Below are 21,987 nucleotides of genomic sequence, written 5' to 3' on the forward strand. Positions count from 1 at the left end.
TGTAGTTCAGTAGCCAAGACATGTTTGGTGTCTGAAGTTCTTCTTTAGTTTTAGCTCTGAAACAACAAGGCTAATATAGTTAACAAGCACTGGAAGCTGAAACTTCACCAATTAGCATGGTGCTAACTGCTGACCTAAATCTAAACTGTGTGAAGTTGTTAAGTAATCTGACATAGACTCGCTTATGTGGTCTATGACACTGTAGGATACGCTGTTTAGGTTGTGCATTTCAACTAAAGCGATTGAAATAGGTAGGGTTTTGTATTAGGCGAGTAATGGAGGCTGCCTCTTCAGATGAGCTAATGAGCTAATAGAGCTCAGTACATCACTGGATGCTGAAGAGGACTCGTCGTCTTCTTCATCAGGTGGACGATGTTAGCCGACATGTTAGTTTGTAAGAGAAGCCGTCTCAGTTGAGTCCTTATCAAGGCGCTTACATCAAGGCATTCATGCTTCGTACTAGCAGAGCGAAATATACTTACTCCCAAGCAAACTCGCCACATTTTTCAGTTCTGTTACAACATAAAATTAGCATTTCACTTGTTGGTTTTCCTTGACTTTCAGTGATTAAACGTAACGAGTATCCAAATCCAAATAGTGATTTAAAGCACCTCGTATGGTTATCTGAGTACTCGAGTATCCACACACATCCTCAATTTAGATACCTATAAACATAAAAGTACACCACACTAGCTAAATAGAGCAGAAGCAGCCATCTTTACTTTTGAAATTTGTCGAGACCTGGTGTGTGATGATGTATGAAGTTAGCAAAATCGCTAACCTTTCTACATAAGCTCCTGTTACTTGTTAGCTACACTAGCCTTGTTGCTTCAGTGTAACCCTACAGTAGCAAACTCCAGACACCAAACATGTCCTGGCTGATCATCTATCTTTGGGTTAAATTTTATCTTTTGCCAACATTTGATTAATGTATTTTGTATGCGGCGTGATTGAGGAGATTCAGTCATACAGAGCCCATGAGAGAAATACAGAAAATGATTGTATTAGTGTAGAAATCACAGAAAGCCACCTGGCTGCAATGTGTGGAACACATTTGTCTGAAGATGTCCAGAGATTAGAGCACTATCTGTCTGCACCAGCTGGGCGCTCACATTTAGAACGAAAACCACCTGCGTACTAAACTCCAGGCATCCATCTGCAGACCCTGGAAAGCCAGCAGTTCCAGACCTGCAGTTTCAGGGCATGACGTGACTTCAGACTTGGGTTGATTAGCAACTAACGAGTCGGCTTCTATTTAAAATGACTCATTAAACGACTAACTCAATGAGTTCTTCATGATCTGGCAAAATATAAATGATACAGTGTAGTCAGCGTGTTTAAATGCAGGAGAAATGGAAAGGCATGAAGACCTGAGTGACTCTCACATGGGCCAGATCTTTATGGCCAGATGACTGGATCTGAGCTTCTCCGAAATGGCAATGCTTGTGGGGTGCAACAGAGTGTTGGGTAATCAAGGCTCATCGATGTGTGAGGGTAATGAAGGCTATCCAGTCTGGTCTGGATACAGTTACGGAAGGATTGTGTCACAACACACATAGTACCTTGCACTGCTGCCTATAGGGTTGTATAGAGCAGTCATGCTAACTACTCTTCATGTGAGCATCACAACTGGACCTCGGAGCGATGGAAGAAGTGTGCCTGGTCCGATGAGAGCCATTTTCTTTTACATCATGTAGATTACCTGGGGAAGTGATGGCACTAGGATGCACTCTGGGAAGAGGATAAGATGGTGGAAGGAGTGTGACACTCTGGGCAATGTTCTTCTGGGAAGTCCGGGTGTTCACGTGGACGTCAATTTGACACATGCCACCTGGCTAAATGTCGTTGTGGACCTAGTACACCCCTTCATGATGATGGTATTCCCTGATGGTAGTGGCCTCTTTCTGCAGGATAGTGTGGCCTGCCATGCTGCACACATTGTTCATAAATGGTTTGATGAACATGCAAAGAGTTCAGGGTGTTGCTCTTGGTTCCAAATTCTCAATCCGATCAAGCATCTGTGGGATCTGCTGGAACAACAAGTCTGATCCGTAGCTGTTCCACCTCAAAACTAACAGGACTTGAATGATCTGCTGGTCTTAGTGCCAGATCCCACCATGCACCTTTAGAGGTCTTGTAGACTTCAGGCCTTGGCAGGTTGAAGGAACGGTGGAATTTGGCACAGTACCTGCTGTCTATAATGTCTGCCCACTGCGGTCATTTTTTAAAGTTTACACTAAGTCATGCTAAACCACATCAACTAGTCCGCACCACATTAACCCTCCGGGTCTAAGGGTATTTTCTTGTTTTCTGCATATCTTCTAAAATTCGGCTTTAAAGACACTTGCACATAACAAGATACCCATATGTTTCTCATCAAAATGCTCTGTTATCTTCATTGCTACTTTCCAAAACTGCTGTGGCAACTTCAGAGGCTGTAAACTCTTTGGACGCCATTTAACACATCTCCGATGTGGACTGAATTAAGAATGAAGGGTTTCCGGCGTGATGGGTCAGTCCTTAGTGAATTCCTGAGTGTCCTTGGTCAATTTCACAGAAAATGTAGACAGACATGAAGCCACCAGTTCCACACAGTGAGAGACAGATGACGTGTATCTCAGCCCCTCTTCATAGCCTCATAACTCTGGATGTGAGTCATGTAAGATCTTGTAATAAGACAGAACGAAAAGGTCGACTCTACAGATTCAGGAACTGTTTAAACTGTATTTCTGTGCTGTATCATCTCAAAGATACAGAAACTAGAACCATCAAATTTGACACACGGGTGAGTTTGTGTTCCCCAGAGGGTTAATTAAGACCTGAATGAGGTTTGAGTTGGTTGAGAGAAGTTTGGGGGTATACTTGTTGAAAAGATTTGGGTGACTATTGACTTCCAGTGTTTACCTTGTAGCTCCAGCACTAACCATACTTTGGGTGGTCGACTACATCTGGGGAAAGTGGAAAACTGTATAAATTAGATTTTTCCATTTCTTTAATCAAGTTAGCTATGATGTCTTAGCCGGCCTGCTAATAAATTCAGGTAACTAACTGCTAGAGGGTGCACACCTAAAACCACAGCAATGCTCTGAAGCTGCTGCTGGCTCTCCGTCTCAGCAGATGGATGGTGCTGGCCGCCGCTCATGCTCCCAGACTAATCTACGCCATGTATCTTGCCTTTATGCTAATTTGGGTCACTTACCTTACACACATATCACACTCAAAACAGTGTCTCGAACAGCTGCACACACGCACGCTCTGAGGACGATCATTCCTGTGTCCAGCCACTTGACCCCTTTTTGCGGTGGCTTGTTTTTTAATGCTTTGATTGCTGCATTTTTCACTGTGACAGATGCTTATGGGCGGATGCACACGCACTAACTCAAACGCACACACACCTGCCCAGCCCACAGAGCCATGGCACAGAGCCACGGGCCTCATATGTGCACTGACTCTCTCTCTCTTTCTCTAAAACCTCACTATTTCATTTCAGGTATGAAGACAGAAAGTCAATACGAGCAGTGGGGGGGTCTCCCCAGATGATTTTTACAATAGCACTGCAAGATCCAAAATACTGTGGCTAAGAATGTGTGCAACCAGCACAACACCTTTAAAATGAAAGGGTTTCAGAAGATTCCTTTTTAAACAGAAAACTGACTTAAAAATAAACTGAAAATCTTTTTTTTCACATTCAGTTTGTGTAAATCTTTGTGACAAGAGTATGTACATTTCTCTATGTTCGAAAACAGCCACAACTAGCTTTTCCTCCATGTCAGCGACCAGAGAAAAACCATCCTCGATATTAGTCAGCTGTAATATTGGTCACAATGTATGACACTTTTCCATGGCACTCAGGGCAGCAATGATTTTTCAACTTAAATGTATGTTTAAAACCACAAAGCACTGCGCAGAATAGAAGATAGCTTATCAGTCACAGTGCACATTAGTCCATAGATGGACAATGAAAAGAAGTGCACTTGAGAGAGCAATATTTCCCCAGATTTACCCACAAAATCCAACAGGAATTTGTGTACACCATCATGTAAAGCCATAATAATTTTCAGCAGGAATGTTCGTATCAAGCTTTTTTGCCTTACAAAGATTCTCAGAGTAGGACTGATGATCTGGGATCTGCTCCTGTCATTAAAGTCAAGGTAAATTTAGAGAGGAATCTGATCCTAGATCAGCATTCCCGCTCTGAGAAACTAGAATTTGTATTTTTGTAGATAATACTGCATAGCGTACATTTCAAATGCATTAAAGACAAATATCAACTATTCTGTATAAGTAAATAGCTAAGATGTAAACAAACTCATTCAGGGTGCCATTACCAGGTCGGAACAGTTCACAATGTTGGTGATATGAACCAGACATCTGCCTCTAAAAACTCCCTCACAGAAAGTAATTACAAGAAAGTGGTTATGAAAATGTTTCCTGACACCTGAGACATTGTTTTACAACAGTTTTGAGATGTTCTGCTATTTTATCATTATCAACTTTGCATATAAAAACTCAGAAGACGTGTACGTTTACTGGTGGCTTTGGATATAAAAAAATGGCTATATTTGCATTGTAGACCACCTGACCCCTGGTTCCTATCACCACCACTGTAAAAAGTGAGTGAGTCGGTAAGTTTCTCTATGATGAACTGTCTCATATCAAATCACTCTGAATGACTTTGCTAGCATTCCAGCCATTGGGTTATGCAGCAATTTTGTAAAACTGGAGTAATTCCCATTTAAACCTAGGCATGTTCAATACTCTTTTTATATTTCAAAGTCCTCCAATGACAGAGTCCACTCAAAACAGACTGTACTAAGGATCTGAGTGGTCCATACCAAAGAAGGTAGCTGCGACGATTGCTTGTTCACTTCTGAAAACACACTTGCCACCGCAGGTGTGGGTAACACCCATTAATATCACCACTATCACAGTGGCTAAACGGGGTGAAATTGTCTTAATGAAGGATATGAGTATGGCCTGATTCCGATACAGACTCTTCCAATCAGGACATCTCGACTTAACAGACAGAAAACAGATCAAATCCTGAATCAATAATCAGCTGCATTCTGCTAGACCTACTGCAATGGCAAAAGGCCTTAACAAATCCAGAAAAGGTCAAGCCCAGTAACAGAGAGTTATTCAAGCCGTCTGTGTGATCAGACAGATCAGAATGTGTCAGTCTTCGTTTTATGAAATCTGGCTTGGGGTCACTCACCACTTTTGGTTTGAATGGAGGCTGTATCTCTCTGTTCTCCAGGCGTTCCCAGTCAATCCGGCGGAAGAATGCATGCTCCCGAATGTCCCGCTCACCCTCCAGACCACAGCCCAGCCGCTTTGTAGGGTGCTTCGTCATCAGCTACGACACAGGACAGGACATCATCATCATCATCGTCATCATCATTACTATTTTGGATGTAGTATATGCTTTAATATGTAGTTTGATAAGTTTTTTGTCATGTTATACAGTACTCTATAGTGCAGTACTGTAACCCTCAGCCTTTGTTTTTTGTTCACCAGGGTTCTCTCACTACATTACCCAGCATGCATTACACAAATACATCAAGAATCTCTGCGGTGTCAACCAATTCTGACTGCTAGCCACTGATCTATATGCTAACAAATACAACCAAACCAAATATTTCAAAACAGCTCCCAAAAAATCCAGCCCAAAGCTGGTGTAGTTTTCCAAAAGCTCCTCCCATCTTCAGGTTCATCAGAAGGTGGGGGGTTCCCTCTCTGAGTCTACAGCGGCGCAGTAAGCATCTTCACAACAGAGGTAGCATTGGTTAAAGTTTTCATTTCCCACAGAGTGGCTCAGTTATTTTATTTATTAGAGGTACATTTTCCCACAGTTTAGTTGTATCCAGTTCTACCTGCTAGCTAGGTCTGTCCTATCACGTGATGCTACCCAGCTGTTACAGTCAAGGCTAGTTCACACTTCCTCTGATACGTGTGAAGTTCCCCCCACATCTTTTCAAACTGTGGCTAACGCAATGGCACTGGACAGCTCAACACACTTGGTGGTGAACAATGCTACCTACATCTGTTATGTCAGTTTATAGATGACATTTGGCTAGCATTGTGCTGCGTAAAGGAGAAAGACTCCGACCCACCCAGAGAGAGAGAAAGAGGACAGTTACGCTCTCTTGTATTCCCAGCTGTGGATGGCTGTGGCATCGCTGTGGATCAAACCTGCGACTTCCTGACAGTAAGGCCAATGCTTAGACAGTTGCATTGGTTATTATATGAAGGACCGTTTTTTTTACAGCTAATGCAGTTTTGCTACTGGTGATGAAGTGAAATTTGCAAGTCAAGCTTACTAAAGTTGAAGTAAAAGATTTAGTGCTAGTAAAATTTGTCAGGATAAAAAGTGGATAATAAGACTAATAAGACATCGATACTCTCCCAACCTTCACACTGCTACTGTCTGATTTTGCCAGGCCTGCTGTGCAAATGCAGCGTTTATCTGAACTACTTTAACCAGTTTAAATTTTACAGCTCTACAAATAATAAAACAGAGTTTAGAGATGTACAAAATTACTGAAACTAATATATTGCATATGCATATTGCTAAATTTCCTTTGGGATCAATAAAGTATCTATCTATCTATGCAAAAGTTTGGGCACCCCTAGTCAAATTCCATGTTTGTGTTGATTTCCTAAGCCAATTTTCCTACTGGGTCCCAGTGGTCATCGGGCAGAAGATATACATATATATCAAAACCTTGATCAAAACCTAGTCCTAGTCTAATCTTCAAAATGGTAACTTTAAAAGTAAAGTATGTTTTTTCCTTTTCCTGTAATGTAAGTCAATAGAACCAGAGTTTTTGCCAAGTAATTTTGCCACATTTCTTTTAGTCTATTTATCATGAAATTTACACACAATGTAAAGGGCAAGAGGGAACTCCAAATTACGCCAAAAACTGAAAAACAACGAAAATTGAGATATGGGGTTTTGTTCTGACAGCAGCGATATATATATATATATAGTTTAAAATATGTTTTAATTTTTAAATGTAGTTTTATTTTTTTTTTCCAATGTGTTAAACTTATATTAAACAAATATAGAACTTGGGCACTAAAACTGCAACTTTTGAACACAGTCCCATTGTCTCTTTCAGAATACAGATTCCTTCCTGCTCCATCAACACACACACATGCAGACACAGACCAATTCACAGCGGCACAAATGTACCACAGGGCTGTGTGTCTGTGTGTCTGTGTGTGTGTATGCAGTAATGTTCCATTTTTCATCATAATACACACACTAGTGTTTGAGAGATGAACAATTTCACACAGTGTTATAGAGAACAGATCTCATCAACACGGTACACAGGGAGAGAAAGAAAGACTGATATATATAGGGAGAGAGATAGAGAGAGAGAGAAACTGAGAAAGAGAGATTGAGAGGGAGAGAGAGAGGAGGGGTAGAGAGAGGTTTAGAGAGTATGTAAGGTATCTGGCGAGGGCTCTGTTTGTAGGGTGGCACTCTCAGTGATGATATTACTGTTAGTCCAGTCCAGCGGCTCTGAGCTCAGATAATTCACAGCTATTTTCTCAGGCTGCATGGGGTTCACTGTTTAACAGAGCGAGCTGAAAATGAAACTCTCCACCAGAGCACAACAAGAAACAGACTGAATGACCACACAGGCACAACAGTGGGGTAACTAGCTGGCTTTCCATCCACGTATTTATATGCAGTTTTGACATATTAAATAAAAAAGACTTGATTGGAACAGAAAATATTTTATAAAACGACCAAGAATTTGCATTAGTAGCCAAATTGTAAAGAAACTGGAAATGGAAATGACCATGAAAGAATCACGAAATGTTTCCCCCAATGCACCAATGACTTATATGACTCACTAGGAACAACTTTAAAAATAAAATAGATAAATCCTTCAGCTGTCTGAACTTTTTTGGGGGGCAGGAGTGCTTCTCGGCTCTTAAATTCCTAAAACCCCTATTTTTATCCCAGTAATGAATTAAGTAACAGACAGCAGCTCTGTTTAATAAATTAGTGGACGTGGCTGACGGCTCCATCAGAGCTGTATAGAAACCATCAGAGAGAAAAAAGGCTCAGACTCAACTTCAGATGAAAAAGAGCAGATGGAGAGAAAAACTGATACCTGATACATAAAAGAGAAACTTCACAGCACAAAGTGAGCTTTACACACACACACACACACACACACACACATACACGTTTTTATAGAATGTTGGGATGTGAGGTCATATGTAAGTACCTATGGATGAAACATACAATATTACATATATATATATATATATATATATATATATATATATATATATATATAATAAATGGTAACTTTCTAAGATTAAGAAAAAATAATCTTAAGATTAATAAAAAAATAAGATTTTTTCTAAATTAAATGATATTGTATTGAATATTTACACAGGTTTTTTAGTAAAGCCAATCATTCTACTTATAGCCATGAGCTCTATATTGAATCACTTGCATGCTGAAATGGTTCTTCGAATTGATGGAGAATGTGTTTTATGGTTCTTTTAGAAAATGGTTCTACATAGCACCAAAATGGGTTCTTCTATTATCGCGATGTCCATTTTGGTGCTATGCAGAACCATTTCTTAAAAGAACCATAAAACACAGTCTCCATCAGTTCGAAGAACTATTTCACAATGCAAAGAACCCTTTAAGCATGAAAATGGTTCTAAACAGAACTCATAGCTCTAAATAGAATGATTGCTTTTAGTAAAGAACCCTTGAAGAACAATTTTTTAAGTGTGTAGTGTAAATTATGGAAGTCCAGAGAGGCCATGAGGTAGCTCTAATTTGAGTTATTTTGAGGTAAAAAGTGAATTATTTTGCTATCTCAAGATAACCAAGCTGTTATCTTCAAATAACAAGTTATTTATCTTGTTATCTTCAGATAATAAAAGTTGTTATCTTGAGATAATGAGTTAATTATCTTGAGATAATAATCGAGATAGATATAACTGAGAGAATTATAGCAAGAGCTCATGGCCTCCCTGGACTTCTGTAGCAAAAGGTACCTAACATTTACAAATTCTGTGAAGTAAATAACAAAATAAATAATAAATAAATAAAATAAAAGGCTGTTTTTTTAAACTCACACATACACATAGACAGTCATACGCAGAAGTGTGAACACCCCCGCTACACGCTTTGTTGATTCTCTAAGTGAAAGTATGTTACACATCCTCTACAGAGACACGCTTAAATGTGCCGTTTTTTTTTTTGCAAATCTTATTGAACAATTTCTATTTATTTACTGAGTTTAACACAATGGATAAAATAAAACATAAAATACAAAAAGTGCCCTAAAATTTGCACAGGCCACAATTCATGTTTTGTTTCTTTTCCCCAAAATAATAAATTCAGCAATTCAGTATCTACATATAAAAAGAACTGTCTAAAATTAGACACTTGAACCCCGGTGACCAAATATTAGTCATTTTGCTAATTTTTTTCAGTTTTAAATAATGAAACATGGAGCACTTTACAAAGTCAAGAGAATTTTGTTGGTTGTGTAGCTTAGAACTGTTTTACTGCACAGTCAGGACAACACACACACACACACACACACAAACACAGTGTGAGTGTGTGAGTTCTTTGACACTTGTGAGTTGTGAGTCTCAAGGGACGGTCCGTTCCACGAACAGAGAGCTGTCAGGTGAAAGTGTTTTTTTGGACCTTTAAAAAGTCTCTTTCTCTGAAAACCCCTGATGGACACACACTTGTAAAAAGCCCCCTCACACGTGTGTCTTGTAGTCAACTGGATGACTTTCCTGCCCAGGTGAGAACACCTGTGGTCCAACTGAAGCTTCATGTATCGATTTTTTATTTATTATTTCATCCTGTTGGAACAGTTCTCAGCTCAGTGAAGTAGGTCTGTCTCCTCTGCGTCGACCAATCAGTCATAGCGTTCCTGCTCAACTAAGGTCAACTAACACCATTTATTTACTTGTTTATTTATTTATGGTTCTATGTTTTTCACAACAATGGACACAAACATACAATTCAACTCAACGACCAATGTGTGACCGTAATTGTACCCGATTGTCCAGCAAACTGAATTCCCAGACGCTCTGACCGGCGCCAACCATTTAATGTTTGAATTATATTTAAACACTGGTTAAAAATCTGTGCACTTTGAGCTTTATGAATAATGTATGCTGTTTTGCTTCTGCAAAGGTTCTGTGTTGTCTAGTTGCTCACTAGTGGTCAGTTTTGGAAGAAAGGACTGCTGTCTGGATAATTTTTGGCATTTCAGACTATTCCGAGTTTAAATAAACACAAAGCTGATGTTTTTCGGCCTCAGTCTAGAATTTAATGCATCTGGAAGATAAGACTTTTAAGTGGGTAAAATTAATTTTAACTTCAAAAGGAGCTACAAGAACTCTGTTATTTATGTATTCAGTTATTTATAAACTGTGGTCAAAACTGAAGATATTAGTGCAAATGAACCACTTAGTTCTTAGCTTTTATTTCAAATGCAAATGAGTTTGGTCAAATTTAGATGATTGAAAAAGTTCTTACTTACAGAGCAGAAAGGGCAGAACACCGACTCTCAACATCAATAAGAATTACAATGTGAAGTAAAGTCAATACATTTCAGAGTAGGGGTTCTTACGTACTCTCTCTCTCTCTCTTTTCTGGGTCAGCTTTCTGACAGCCTCTATATATCCATTAACCACACACACACAAACTGCCTCAACAGCTCCTAATAAATGAACACAGATGAACCTACTGGCACCTCAGTGAGTGAGGGACAGTGACAGAGAGAGGTAGATAGGAAAGAGGGAAAAAGCAAGATGGATAGCAGGAAAAGGATTTAGAATGAAAAGGAAAAGAGAGGGAAAGTGGGAGTAAGAGAAAAAGGGAAAGAGGAAAAGAGAGAAGGAGAGTTAGAAAAGAGAGAAGGTAAAGAAATAGAGAGGAAGAGAGTGACCGGTGAAGAACTGATTTGCTGTAATGGAGAGGGTGACAGGAGAAAAGTAAAAGAGAGATTTCTTGTGTGATGGGGGGTGGAAAAAGGGGTGATGAAGGAGGTGTGGAGGGTCAATGTGTCATCAGCTCAAAGACACTAAGCCACAGGATGGAATTTTTCAGGCTGTCATATGTGTGTGAGTATATATATGTATATATATATATATATATATATATTTATATATATATATACACACATATACACATGTCATCGCTGTCCAAAGAAATACATGTATCTGCATCATTTGAGCATAGCAGACGTTTTGCATTATGTGAAAAATTCCTGAGGACTTGACCAATAGAAATGCTCCAAAACTGCTTGTAATACAATCTCTTTCTATTAACTCACATTGAAAGTGAAGAATGTTTCTATGTATATATTTATCTTTTTTTTTTTATTTAAACCTGGAAATAAACAATAGACAATTTTAGAATCTTGAAAAATTAAAGAAACAAGATATATTCAAAATTTTACACTATTTCTAGTTTACTACTCAAATTTAAGCCTATCTGTGAAATTGACCATGTTAAGGTCTTTATACATAAAGGTCAGATTTTTTTCAGTCTTATTTCTTCTAATTGAAACGTGTGTTCAGACGACTGTCTGGAGGATTTGATCTGCCTATTAGAGGCTTTTGCACAAACTTATGGAGTCATGCCAGCTCCAACACACACTGTAATTTAAGCAAAAGGGGGGAACACACCAAATACTGCGAAATCTGTTTTTGAACGTGCGCAACGTGGTATGATCAGCAAACCTGAACTGCATTATGGAACCGAAGCAGAAAGCATTTATCAGACTATATCTGTTAGATGTCTTTACTGTCCCAGCAGATCAATACACACACGCTTCACCATTTATAAACAAAAGCACTTTTACTAGAACTTCTACTTGTGTTGTAGCGTTAACGGTCAGCACAATTAGCATCAGACAAACTGCATGACTACATCATCACACAAGTCACACTGAGTACTCTCTGCTTATGTGGGTTCTGACATTGTATGATTCACTGTGGACAGAACTTTGCAGCACAGCTGAAGACAGAGCAGCAACAGCAGCCAAACTGAGGCCTAAATTCTGTCCATGCTTTAGACAGATTATTTTCTTAGCTGACAATCAGTGTCAGAAACCACAGAAGCAAGTCTATTAGAGATTATTTAATAGCTCCACACAGTTTGAGGCAAGTGTACATGCAGCTAGCTAATGCTAATGCTAATTACTAACAAGCCAGTAGCCTATTACTTGGTAGCTTTAGTACAAAACAAAAGAAGGAAACTTCAGACACCAACCATGTCTTGACTGATCAACTGCATTATCATTTCGTCTCATGTCGCCTGTCTGGCCTGCAGTGATGATGGTGACCACCAGCGATGCCAAGTCATGAAGACTGACTGATAAGTTCATTATTAAAAGGCAGAGCAGTGTCTGTTTTTATCTAAATTGGATCAGCTCCTGGCAGAGAATTCATTCAGAAACGAACAGCAAGCAGGTTTAATATGCAGCCTACAGCAGTGACAGTGTGTGTGTGTGTGTGTGTGTGTGTTAATACTGATGGATAAAGGATAAAGGTGCATTTAAGCTTTTAAGCCTTTCATTATGTTGATCCCTATAGCTCGTCCCTATACTGATCGTCTGTGTGCATCTGTGCGTATATATGGGCTAATTTGCAAGAATTATAATGAGATTATTATAACCATTATTGTCATTTTGCCATGCTATTTAAGGTCAGACACTGCAGGTGAGTAGGGCCCATTAGTAAAACTCCAAATACTACTATTAATCTTTGCCAGTTGATTATTAATATTCTTACAAATAAGTATGTTTATACATTTGATATGCAAAAGAAACAGTATTTACTTAATTAGCTTCATATAATTTTTGCACTAAAACATGTTTATTTCATTGTGATGATACAAATGACAGACATTATCATTGTTATATTGTTAATTAAAAAAAAAAAAACTAACTAAAACTCAGTGCTGTTGATTATAAAATGTCTCTCAGGACATTCTGAAGTAAAAATCTAGCAACAGTAAATTAGGAAATTCTTCCACAATATTCTTTAGAATATGCTTCGGAATGAGCATCCATGAATTTCATGAATGCAAGGATTCTAGAAGAACAGATATTTGGTGCTGAGTTTAGAGCAAAGTAGTTTTCAAGAAAAATAGGGCCTCAGAACTGCATGACCCATTGCGATCTCAGAGAACATGCACCATTTGTGTAAATGTTGTCAATAATATAAAGGGAAATTAAATATTCTAGCTAGATTTTTATTTTTTAGTGATATATGAAAACATGGTTGTGCCGATTGTGGGCGGAGTTAGGCATTAAAGCTGCAAACTTTTGGCAAACACAATTTGATGCAAGCGAATGTAACAATTCATGTTCACTGGCGTTAAACTGTACTTTCCAAAACATGCAGAAAATAAACGTATTTCTGTTGAGTTTCAACATTTTTATGATTCTAGATGCAATTCAAACAAAAATACTCTAAGAGCTAAGAGCTCCCTCTTGTGGAGAAACTTCAGACTACTAAACATGCACGACTAATGTGCTTTTCATTTGTGTAAATTAATGTGCTTAATGTGCTTTACATCTACAAAAAACTAACTGTAGTTATAGTGGAGTTGCTCTGGAATTCAGTTATACATGTCTGGTAAACTAAGCATTATGTTTTCATAATTTCACAAATGATCAGAACCATCAGCACACTAAAGCTGCTGATAGTTTTCTCAGATATTTCTCAGGCATGTAGCACTTAACAGAGACAATGGGGAGTTTATTTTAGCAATATTTTATTAATGCCCTGCCACAATGCACAGTTTGAACAGTAAAAGAGAATACAACATTACACTTACATATTATTTATCACAGTAATGCAAGCTGTATCTGATATCTGGCCTAGATACCACACATATTTAACACCATAAATGTGGTGGGAATGGAAAGTTTAAAATATCTTCAGAATTTCTCTGCTTTTTACAATGAGCTACAAGTGAGACATAATTCATGTTACAGCCTGTTTTTGTTATCATAATTGACAATTACTATCTATGGTGGGGTCGGCAACATGCGGCTCTTTTACTGCTCTGTTGTGGCTCCACAGCAGAATGAGATTTTTAGAAAAAAATAGATAATCCTCCTTTGCAGTAAAATAAAGCTCTGCTGATCATTTTAACACAGTTTTAACAATAAATGGTCTTTAATGTAACTGCTGCACTTAAATAGTTCACCATTTAAGGTGGAACGGGACAATTCGATCAAGAACCTGGCGAATGAGAAGCTGACCTTAGCCATTTTACAAGAAACTATTCTACTTTTGAGGAAAAGTTTCCTGCCAAAGATGCGAGAAAAGAGGCTACAGCTGACCTAAAGCTTAAAGAAGAGCAAAGTAAGTCTGTGTTTTCATTTCTATTTTTTTGCCTATACTAGTACATGGTAAATGGTAGATGGTAAAAAGGACTTAAAATGTTGTGGCTCCCAAAGTGGTTAGATTTTTATTGAAAGGGCAAAATGGCTTTTGTTAACATTTGGGGTGCGACCCCTGATCTATGGTGATCGGGACATTAAAATTAATATCTTCTATGTAATGACAATTTCACCTGCGATGCCTGTATGTAGGGAGAACAATGCTCTGACTGAGGTCAAACCCAAGGCTACAGAGAGATACTCTCATTCGTCCCTAAAGTGGGTCAACGAGCCTTACGCATGCTGTACAACTGCGGAGAAAATAAGCTTGTTATTGCCCATCTGACCACATACAGAGCACTCTGTGGGTGGAGAGACTCTGATGTTGTAAATAGTTTTCTCAACACAAAAACAACCTGACCATGTGCTACACCCCCACGCCCTCACCCCCACGCCCCCACCCTATCTCCCACGACACCATCACACGTGATGCTTTTCCTTTGAATTCAAATGCTCTCACGTTTGTACATTTTTCCAGCAAATTATAGCACAGAAAAGTGACCTGGCCATTACAGCCAGCTCTCTAAACACACACATACAATAAACTCACCCCTTTACAGATGGACACAGCCTCTTTGGACAAGGCTTTGGGGTAGGACACGTTGTGCTCCATGATGGACTGGAACAGCTCATCCTCATCTTCACCGTCAAACGGTGGCTGTGGAGGGACAAAAAGATCCACAATATAAATAAATCAATAAAACAGAAATACTGGCTTACATTCAATATTTAACACTTAACATTCAAAACATAATCTGACATCAGCTTTGATCAATTGCTATTTCATACATAGCACAGTTTTCTGAAGCTGTTCAGTGGATCCTCAACCCTTAACCCCTAACTCTTAACCCTAAATAAATCTTCTTAAATTTGCCTTTAAAAAGCGTTGCAGACGCCGTGCTGGATTGATTACAGCTGTATAATCTGCTTTATTTCTGATATTACTATTACTACTAAATACTGTTAGTATTTAATAAACTAATTTACAAAGGGTAAAAAAAGAAACAAATGAAGGAAAAAATTGGTACAAAATTAGTGACGAAAAGTGGCATTTTGTCTAACACTCCACTCAACCACTTGTGGGCTGCATGGAAAATGCAGAGCAAAAAGCTGTTAGGCTGCCAGCTTTGATATTAGTGGTCCACTATTCTCTCACTATCTGGGTTTTAACTAGCAATCACAAGATCAACTGTCAGCTAGTAATAACATCTAAAATGCTTAGCTAGCAATAATATCTCAAACACTCAGCTAACAATAACATCCCAAACTCTTAGTTACCAATAATGTCAAACTTTCAGTTTGCGAATGCAGACCACGCCTTGGTAAATGACATAACAGAGGAGGGGAACTCTGAGCAATTTTGGGCTGGAGTTCAGTACAGCTCCTGTGGGTCACAAGAAGGAGGAGTGAAGGACTGGTATTTATAGGAAGCTGGATTTGAGAAGGAGGAGTTTTAGGTGTGGTCTCTTCTCAAACTTCAGTAATGTCATAACTCCATCTAACAATAACATCTCAAACTTTCAGCTAGCAGTAATATCTCAAACTCTCTGCTAATAATAACACCTCAAACTCTTAGCTAGCAATAACATCTCAAACTCTTAAGTAGAAATAATATCTGCAACCCTCAGCTAACAGTAACATTTCAGACTCTTAGCTAACAATAACATCTTAAACTCGTAGCTAGCAATAATATCTCATTTCCAGACAGCAGTATCAAACCTCTGACTGCCCCGTTGAAAAAGGACCAATTCCACAGACCATTAAAATGGTCCTTTTTCAACATCTTAATGTTTTAGTTAGCACTAACATCTCAAACGTATAGTTAACTATAACATATTAAACATTTAACTAGCAATATCATCTTAAACGTTCAGCTAGTAATAACACCTCAAAGCCTTTTGCTAACAATAAGATTTCAATTGGCATTTCAAACATTAAGTTAAGTCAAGAACTTGTCAAAGTTAAAGCTCTAATCCAACAATAGCATCTGAAAATCTTATCTAGCAATAACATCTCTAAGTCTGACTGCTGAGTTACCTGCCTTTCTGCTCTGTGTTACTGCAAATTTCTAATTTCAATTAACCCAGCAGTTACCAGCAATACACCGAGAAACATCCCGTGTCTTGTTTGGCTGTAACAAACAAAAGCACTGTGCTTCCTTTCATTTCAGGCCGTGCTTGGCAGAAAGCCTCAGAACGACCTCTGTGGGATTACAGGTCACCCCAGCAAAAGCTGCATGAGGCTAAATTATGAGGGTGCTGAGACGAGAAAAGCACAGGCAGCCTGACAAACAACAACAACAACAACAGCTCACAACGGAGTAGCCTAGAGCCAACACACTCAACTCTGCGGTGGAAAATCCTCTAAAACCCCAATTAGCCTTTTAACAATAACACAAAACCAAAAATCCCGAATTTAAAGAAAACAGCACATTAATTTTAGATATTTCTCCATCCTTTTTCTAATCCTGATCTGGATGATGAATGAAAAAAGCCCTTTAGGATGGTAGTAAGACTATATTAGGTGTCTCCATAGCCACAATGCTGACTCCAGTGAAAAGGATATTACTTAGAGCACTATTTATTCTAAAAATACCCAAACTCACTGGCTGCATCAGATTCTGGCTGGTATATTTACGGAAGCAATCAATGAAAAGCTATTGATTAGGATAGAGCTGAAAATACATAATGAGAGTGAAAAAATATTCAATAGGGTTTACTGAACTGTCTGAAATGAACTGTATCTAAAGATAGAAGACTTGAAATGCACAGATATAGACCTTAGGGTTGGGGGTATGGGTGGAGGGGAGGGGTGGAGGAGTGGTATGAAGCATATAAACAGTTTGAAATGTTCTGATGTCATAAAACAACAGAGAGTAAACGGTGGCCAGAAGAGACCTTTGACGTTTTGCATTATTCTGTATCACACCCACATTGGGAACTCTCGCTCTTAGCTGGTTTTCTCTATGGGAAAAATGAACAGCGTTTTCGGAAATTGCCTCAATTGCGTCCAGCGGTAAATAGAAATGCTTTGTTTACTGATATGTTTGTCCTGTATGGAAATTATGAGGTAGATGGGGTTGAAATATTTTATTTATTTATTAAATTTTTGGGGGGGGCAAAAAATATTTTCAAACATAAAAACTCAAAAAACAAAATTTACAGTTACACTTTGAGCGCCTCTACATAACACTGTCATAACCACACCATAAACATGCCATGGCTGATGACACGCAGTCATGAGTTGTCATGACAGATTCTGTTCAGTAACAGTGCCATGTTAGCATTACCGTTAACTGTCATGGCAGATGTCATAATGTTGGATATCATAATGGCTAACGAGAGCACACAGCAAAAGTTAGCATGTGACATCAGCTGTTATGACATCAAACATTATGACATCTGTTATGACAATCAGCAGTTATGGTAACATGAACCAGAACAAAATACATTACTGAACATACTCTGTCACGATATCTCATGGCAGCACATAACATCTGCCATGACATGTTTACAGCATGGTTGTGTCAATGTTTTACAGGAAAAAAAGTCATTCTGTTAATATGATGGATTGGATTCTAAATAATCATTAAAGAAGTGTCGCAATCAAATAGTTGTGAGGTCAAAGACGGTGTATAAAGATGGACTCACCTGTCCAGCCAGCATCTCGTACAGCAGTACACCATATGCCCACCAGTCCACAGAGCGCCCGTATGGCTGGTATGCTATGATCTGCACAAACACACCAACACACATACAAACACAGTTACTCAGCTGTGTCAAAGCAGCTGGACATCATCTTAATATCAATGAAGCTAATACATACAGTTAAAAAATACAGACATATATGACCCCCATATCGGTCAGCTTATTATATCGGCCAATAAATATCACCAACAATGGGCCAGTAATTCGAGATTTTTCCCGCATCAGCGGGTGTCCTTGTGTTTCCCCTCTGGGCAGACTACACTTGGAATCTCAACTGACCACCCCAGAGTCCAGACCTCAACATCAGTGAATGTGATTACTTGTATGGTGGGAAGCGAAAATGCTAAACTAACTTCTATGACTGAACTTTGGAGGTAAGGCTGCAGATTTCTTTGAAAAACTGAAAGTGTGTCTTCTGAAAAGAACGGAAGCTGTAAAAAAGGTAAAGAGTGACACAATAAATACTGATAAATTTGACATTTAGCTGTTGAGACCTTGGTGTAACTTTCAGTTAAACGTATGCTTTTTTGCCTGATGTTAAAAAATGAATGATTTGCACTTAATGACTGACCATTTTGACTAGAAATAGAATAAAGTGTTGGTCTCTGCCTTTTGTACAGTACTGTATCTTGTTGTTAGCTGTTGGCATCAGCGAAGTTCACTGCGGTTTATCTGGTCCGCTGTGATTCAGCTCTGACTTTCATGGTTTTCGTTCCAACTCCACCATCTGCTACACCGTGCATCCCAATTAGCATCACTTATGCTTTAATTAATCAGGCCCCGAATGAAATCTTCACACACAAATGAGTATAAAGTACACACACCCACACACACACACACACACACACACACACACACACACACGAGTACTTCTCTTACACACATACACAATATTTTCTATAGTCAGAGATGTTTGGCCTGTGCTGAGTGGCTGTAATGTATACAGTCATTTTTAATCTGCATTTCAATTAGTCAAAAAGCCTTTGGATGAAGTATCTCACCATGCAGTCCCCAGTATGCACTTTACAAAGACAAATGTTAACCACACACACATATTGTCCAATCAGAGTCCAGGAAACAGTCCAGGAAAGCCCCATCAATAAAACCCCACAGTGATTATTTCATGCAGATTAGAGCAGGAAGGCTACTCTTAATGTACACTTTGCATTTGGGTTTGGCTAGGACTCAGTGACCTGCACAGAGTTACAGTTGGATCCCAGTGACCACTGAAAGTACTGTCTAACACGTCAGAGCAAGTCACAGATAAAGCCATTTATCTGGCGCTACATATACACAATACATACATTATACCCACTAATAAACAAATAAAAAAATACTAGGAATTACTGTTATGGACCGGTGACCGGTCAAGGGTTTTTCATGCCTTCTGCTCAATATCATGACACCCTACTAGAGATGCACTGACATTTTTTGCCACTGAAAATAAGAGGTAAAAATGGTCAAATGTGACACTTTCAGTTTTCAGCCAAAAAGGAAAAAGACTGAAATTTTGGCCAAAAACACTTAAAAAAACATGTACAAACACCGTTTGCCTCCTTTGCACTCAGTCAGCTCAGATGTGTTCAAACAGTTTGAACAGAAGCAGATAAACAGTGAAACAGTCTTTAACTTACACTTAATTTACACTAATCACTAATCGACTTAATTTGGTATCATTTAAAAGACGATGTCAGTGTTCAAAAGTTTGAAATCAGTGTTTAAAAGATTTAAATCATTTTCAAAATTATGGAAAAATTGTTTCTAAGTTTGGAATCTGTGTTCGAAATTTGAAATCATCATTCAAATGTTTGGAATCGCTGTTCACAGGTTTGGAATCCCTGTTCAAAAGAGCAGAAGACGTAGGAAAGTGATTAAACAGTTTTTCAGGCTGTTGGGAAGCAAATGGATCACTGAAGTCTTCCGAGGGATTCACACCCACAAATGGAAAGACTGAGAATTTCAGTCTAAATTGAACAGTTTGCTCTGTTTCAGTCTAGAGTGCTTTACGAAAAGGCTGATATAGAGCAGCCAGTCAGATCATTCACATATATCAGTCTTGAAGGCACAGTGAAAAATACAGCCTGTTTAATTCTAAGAAATAAGAGAGGCTGAAAAATGGTCATGTAAAAAGAAGTCCAACTGTTTTTGACAAGACCCTTTAAATGAAATGTCTTCGAGTAACTGGAACAAGCGTAGGATGCTACTCTGGGATTTGACAGTAGAGGATCAGATCTTTTCCTGCTCAACCGTCAGCAACAACACGACCGGTCAAGGATAAAGAAGCAGGAGCGTCTAAACAGGACAGTTTCATGAGCTGAGTGGACAGTTACAGTATATCAGAGCTAAAAATAGCTCAATAGCTCAGAGCGGGCAGACGTCCGCTGAAAATCCATTTTCCCCAGAGTTGGGTCAGGGCTTGAAGGTCGCACTTGAAAACCCACTCCGCAAGGGGGGCGAAGGGGGTGGGTGAAGAATTTACAGACTTCATTACAGAAGCTGATGTACACTGGATGACAGATGCTGCATGTAATCATAGACATGCTTCTCCTGCTTTCCCCCTTTTCGTGTCTTATACTAACAGCCAGATCTCTTTCTCTGCTGTTATTGTTTGCTGCCCGGTGTCGAACAGAGGAGGATGAGTTCCCTTTTTGAGTCTTGGTTCCTCTCAAGGTTTCTCCCTCTTGGTCTTAGGGACTTTTTCCTTGCCACTGTTGCCATTGGCAACGGTCATGGTGGCTTAGATCTGGATTTTTCTGCAAAGCTGCTTTGGGACAACTCCAATTGTAAAAAGCACTATGTAATTAGTGTGATTCTAGAGAAATTTACCAAGTCAGAATCGTTCTCAGTGGTGGTGACAGGAACCAGATGTCTGAAGAGTTTAATGCCTCTAAAAACTATATCAAAGAAAGTTATTTATTTATGAAATGGTTATGAATACGCTGAGACACTGTTTTATGATGATTTTGAGAAGGTTATGGTCCAGAACTATTCATAGCAATGAGGTAGATGCAGACTGTTGAAAGGCAAAACTCGTAGGTTAACTGGTGGTTTTAGACAGTAAATAATTTATGTTATAGACATCAAACCCCTGGTTCATATCACCACCATCACTGGGATGTTGGAACCCCTGGCTCCTATCACCACCACTGTAAAGAAATCAGAGTCTGGAATTTTCTCTACAGTGAAGTATTTCACATCAAACCACTGACTTTGTGTACAACTAATTGAATTTTACAGAAATCAATGACAAATTGATGGAATATATGCTGTATTACTGTCTGTTATAAGTAAAGTGTTTATTTGGTACCACTTTAAAATAAGACTGCTCTTAGAATGAGTTTACTAATGGTTATTAATTAGGTCATAAAGACCTTAAAATCATTAATAAGCAGTTACAACACATATAAAAAGGACAAAAGTGACCTGTTGTTTGCTTAACAGTGACCATCATTAATTTATACTTTAACCTCAGATTTTGATGTTTACTGATCTTACTTTGTCTTCTTCATTAGTCAGCATTAAGCTCATCATCTTCATCACATATTCATATTCATCAGATATAACAGCTCACTTTTTATTAATGTGTTATAACGGCTCATGAATCATTTTTAAAGTGTTTATGTCCTAGACTATAGCTCATTTTAAAGAATTCATAAACACTTTATAGTGTAGTTTATTTTGCATTTTATTTAAAAATTTGTTCATAGTTAGTGTTGATATTCAATCAACACTATCAATTAATCAGCCATGTGTCAAAGAAGCAGACACACGCATACACACCGTTAGCTCTATTGTCTAAGTGTGTGGAGTGTGTT

The 21,987-nt window shown here is 38.6% G+C and overlaps 1 protein-coding gene across 2 annotated transcripts in view; it reads right to left on the reverse strand.

Annotated features, from left to right (window-relative positions):
* Positions 1-21,987, reverse strand: part of prkcaa (protein kinase C, alpha, a) — a 229,093-nt gene that overhangs the window by 12,586 nt on the left and 194,520 nt on the right. For both annotated transcript variants that reach the window (XM_036570116.1, XM_036570117.1), the window contains 3 exons: positions 18,116-18,196; positions 15,016-15,123; positions 5,216-5,356 (listed from right to left, as the gene is read on the reverse strand). In XM_036570116.1, coding sequence (XP_036426009.1) covers positions 5,216-5,356; positions 15,016-15,123; positions 18,116-18,196 — 330 coding nt within the window. The remainder of the gene's footprint in view (positions 1-5,215; positions 5,357-15,015; positions 15,124-18,115; positions 18,197-21,987) is intronic.

The sequence above is a fragment of the Colossoma macropomum genome, unplaced genomic scaffold, assembly GCF_904425465.1.
Source record: "Colossoma macropomum unplaced genomic scaffold, Colossoma_macropomum, whole genome shotgun sequence".
NCBI lineage: Eukaryota > Metazoa > Chordata > Actinopteri > Characiformes > Serrasalmidae > Colossoma > Colossoma macropomum.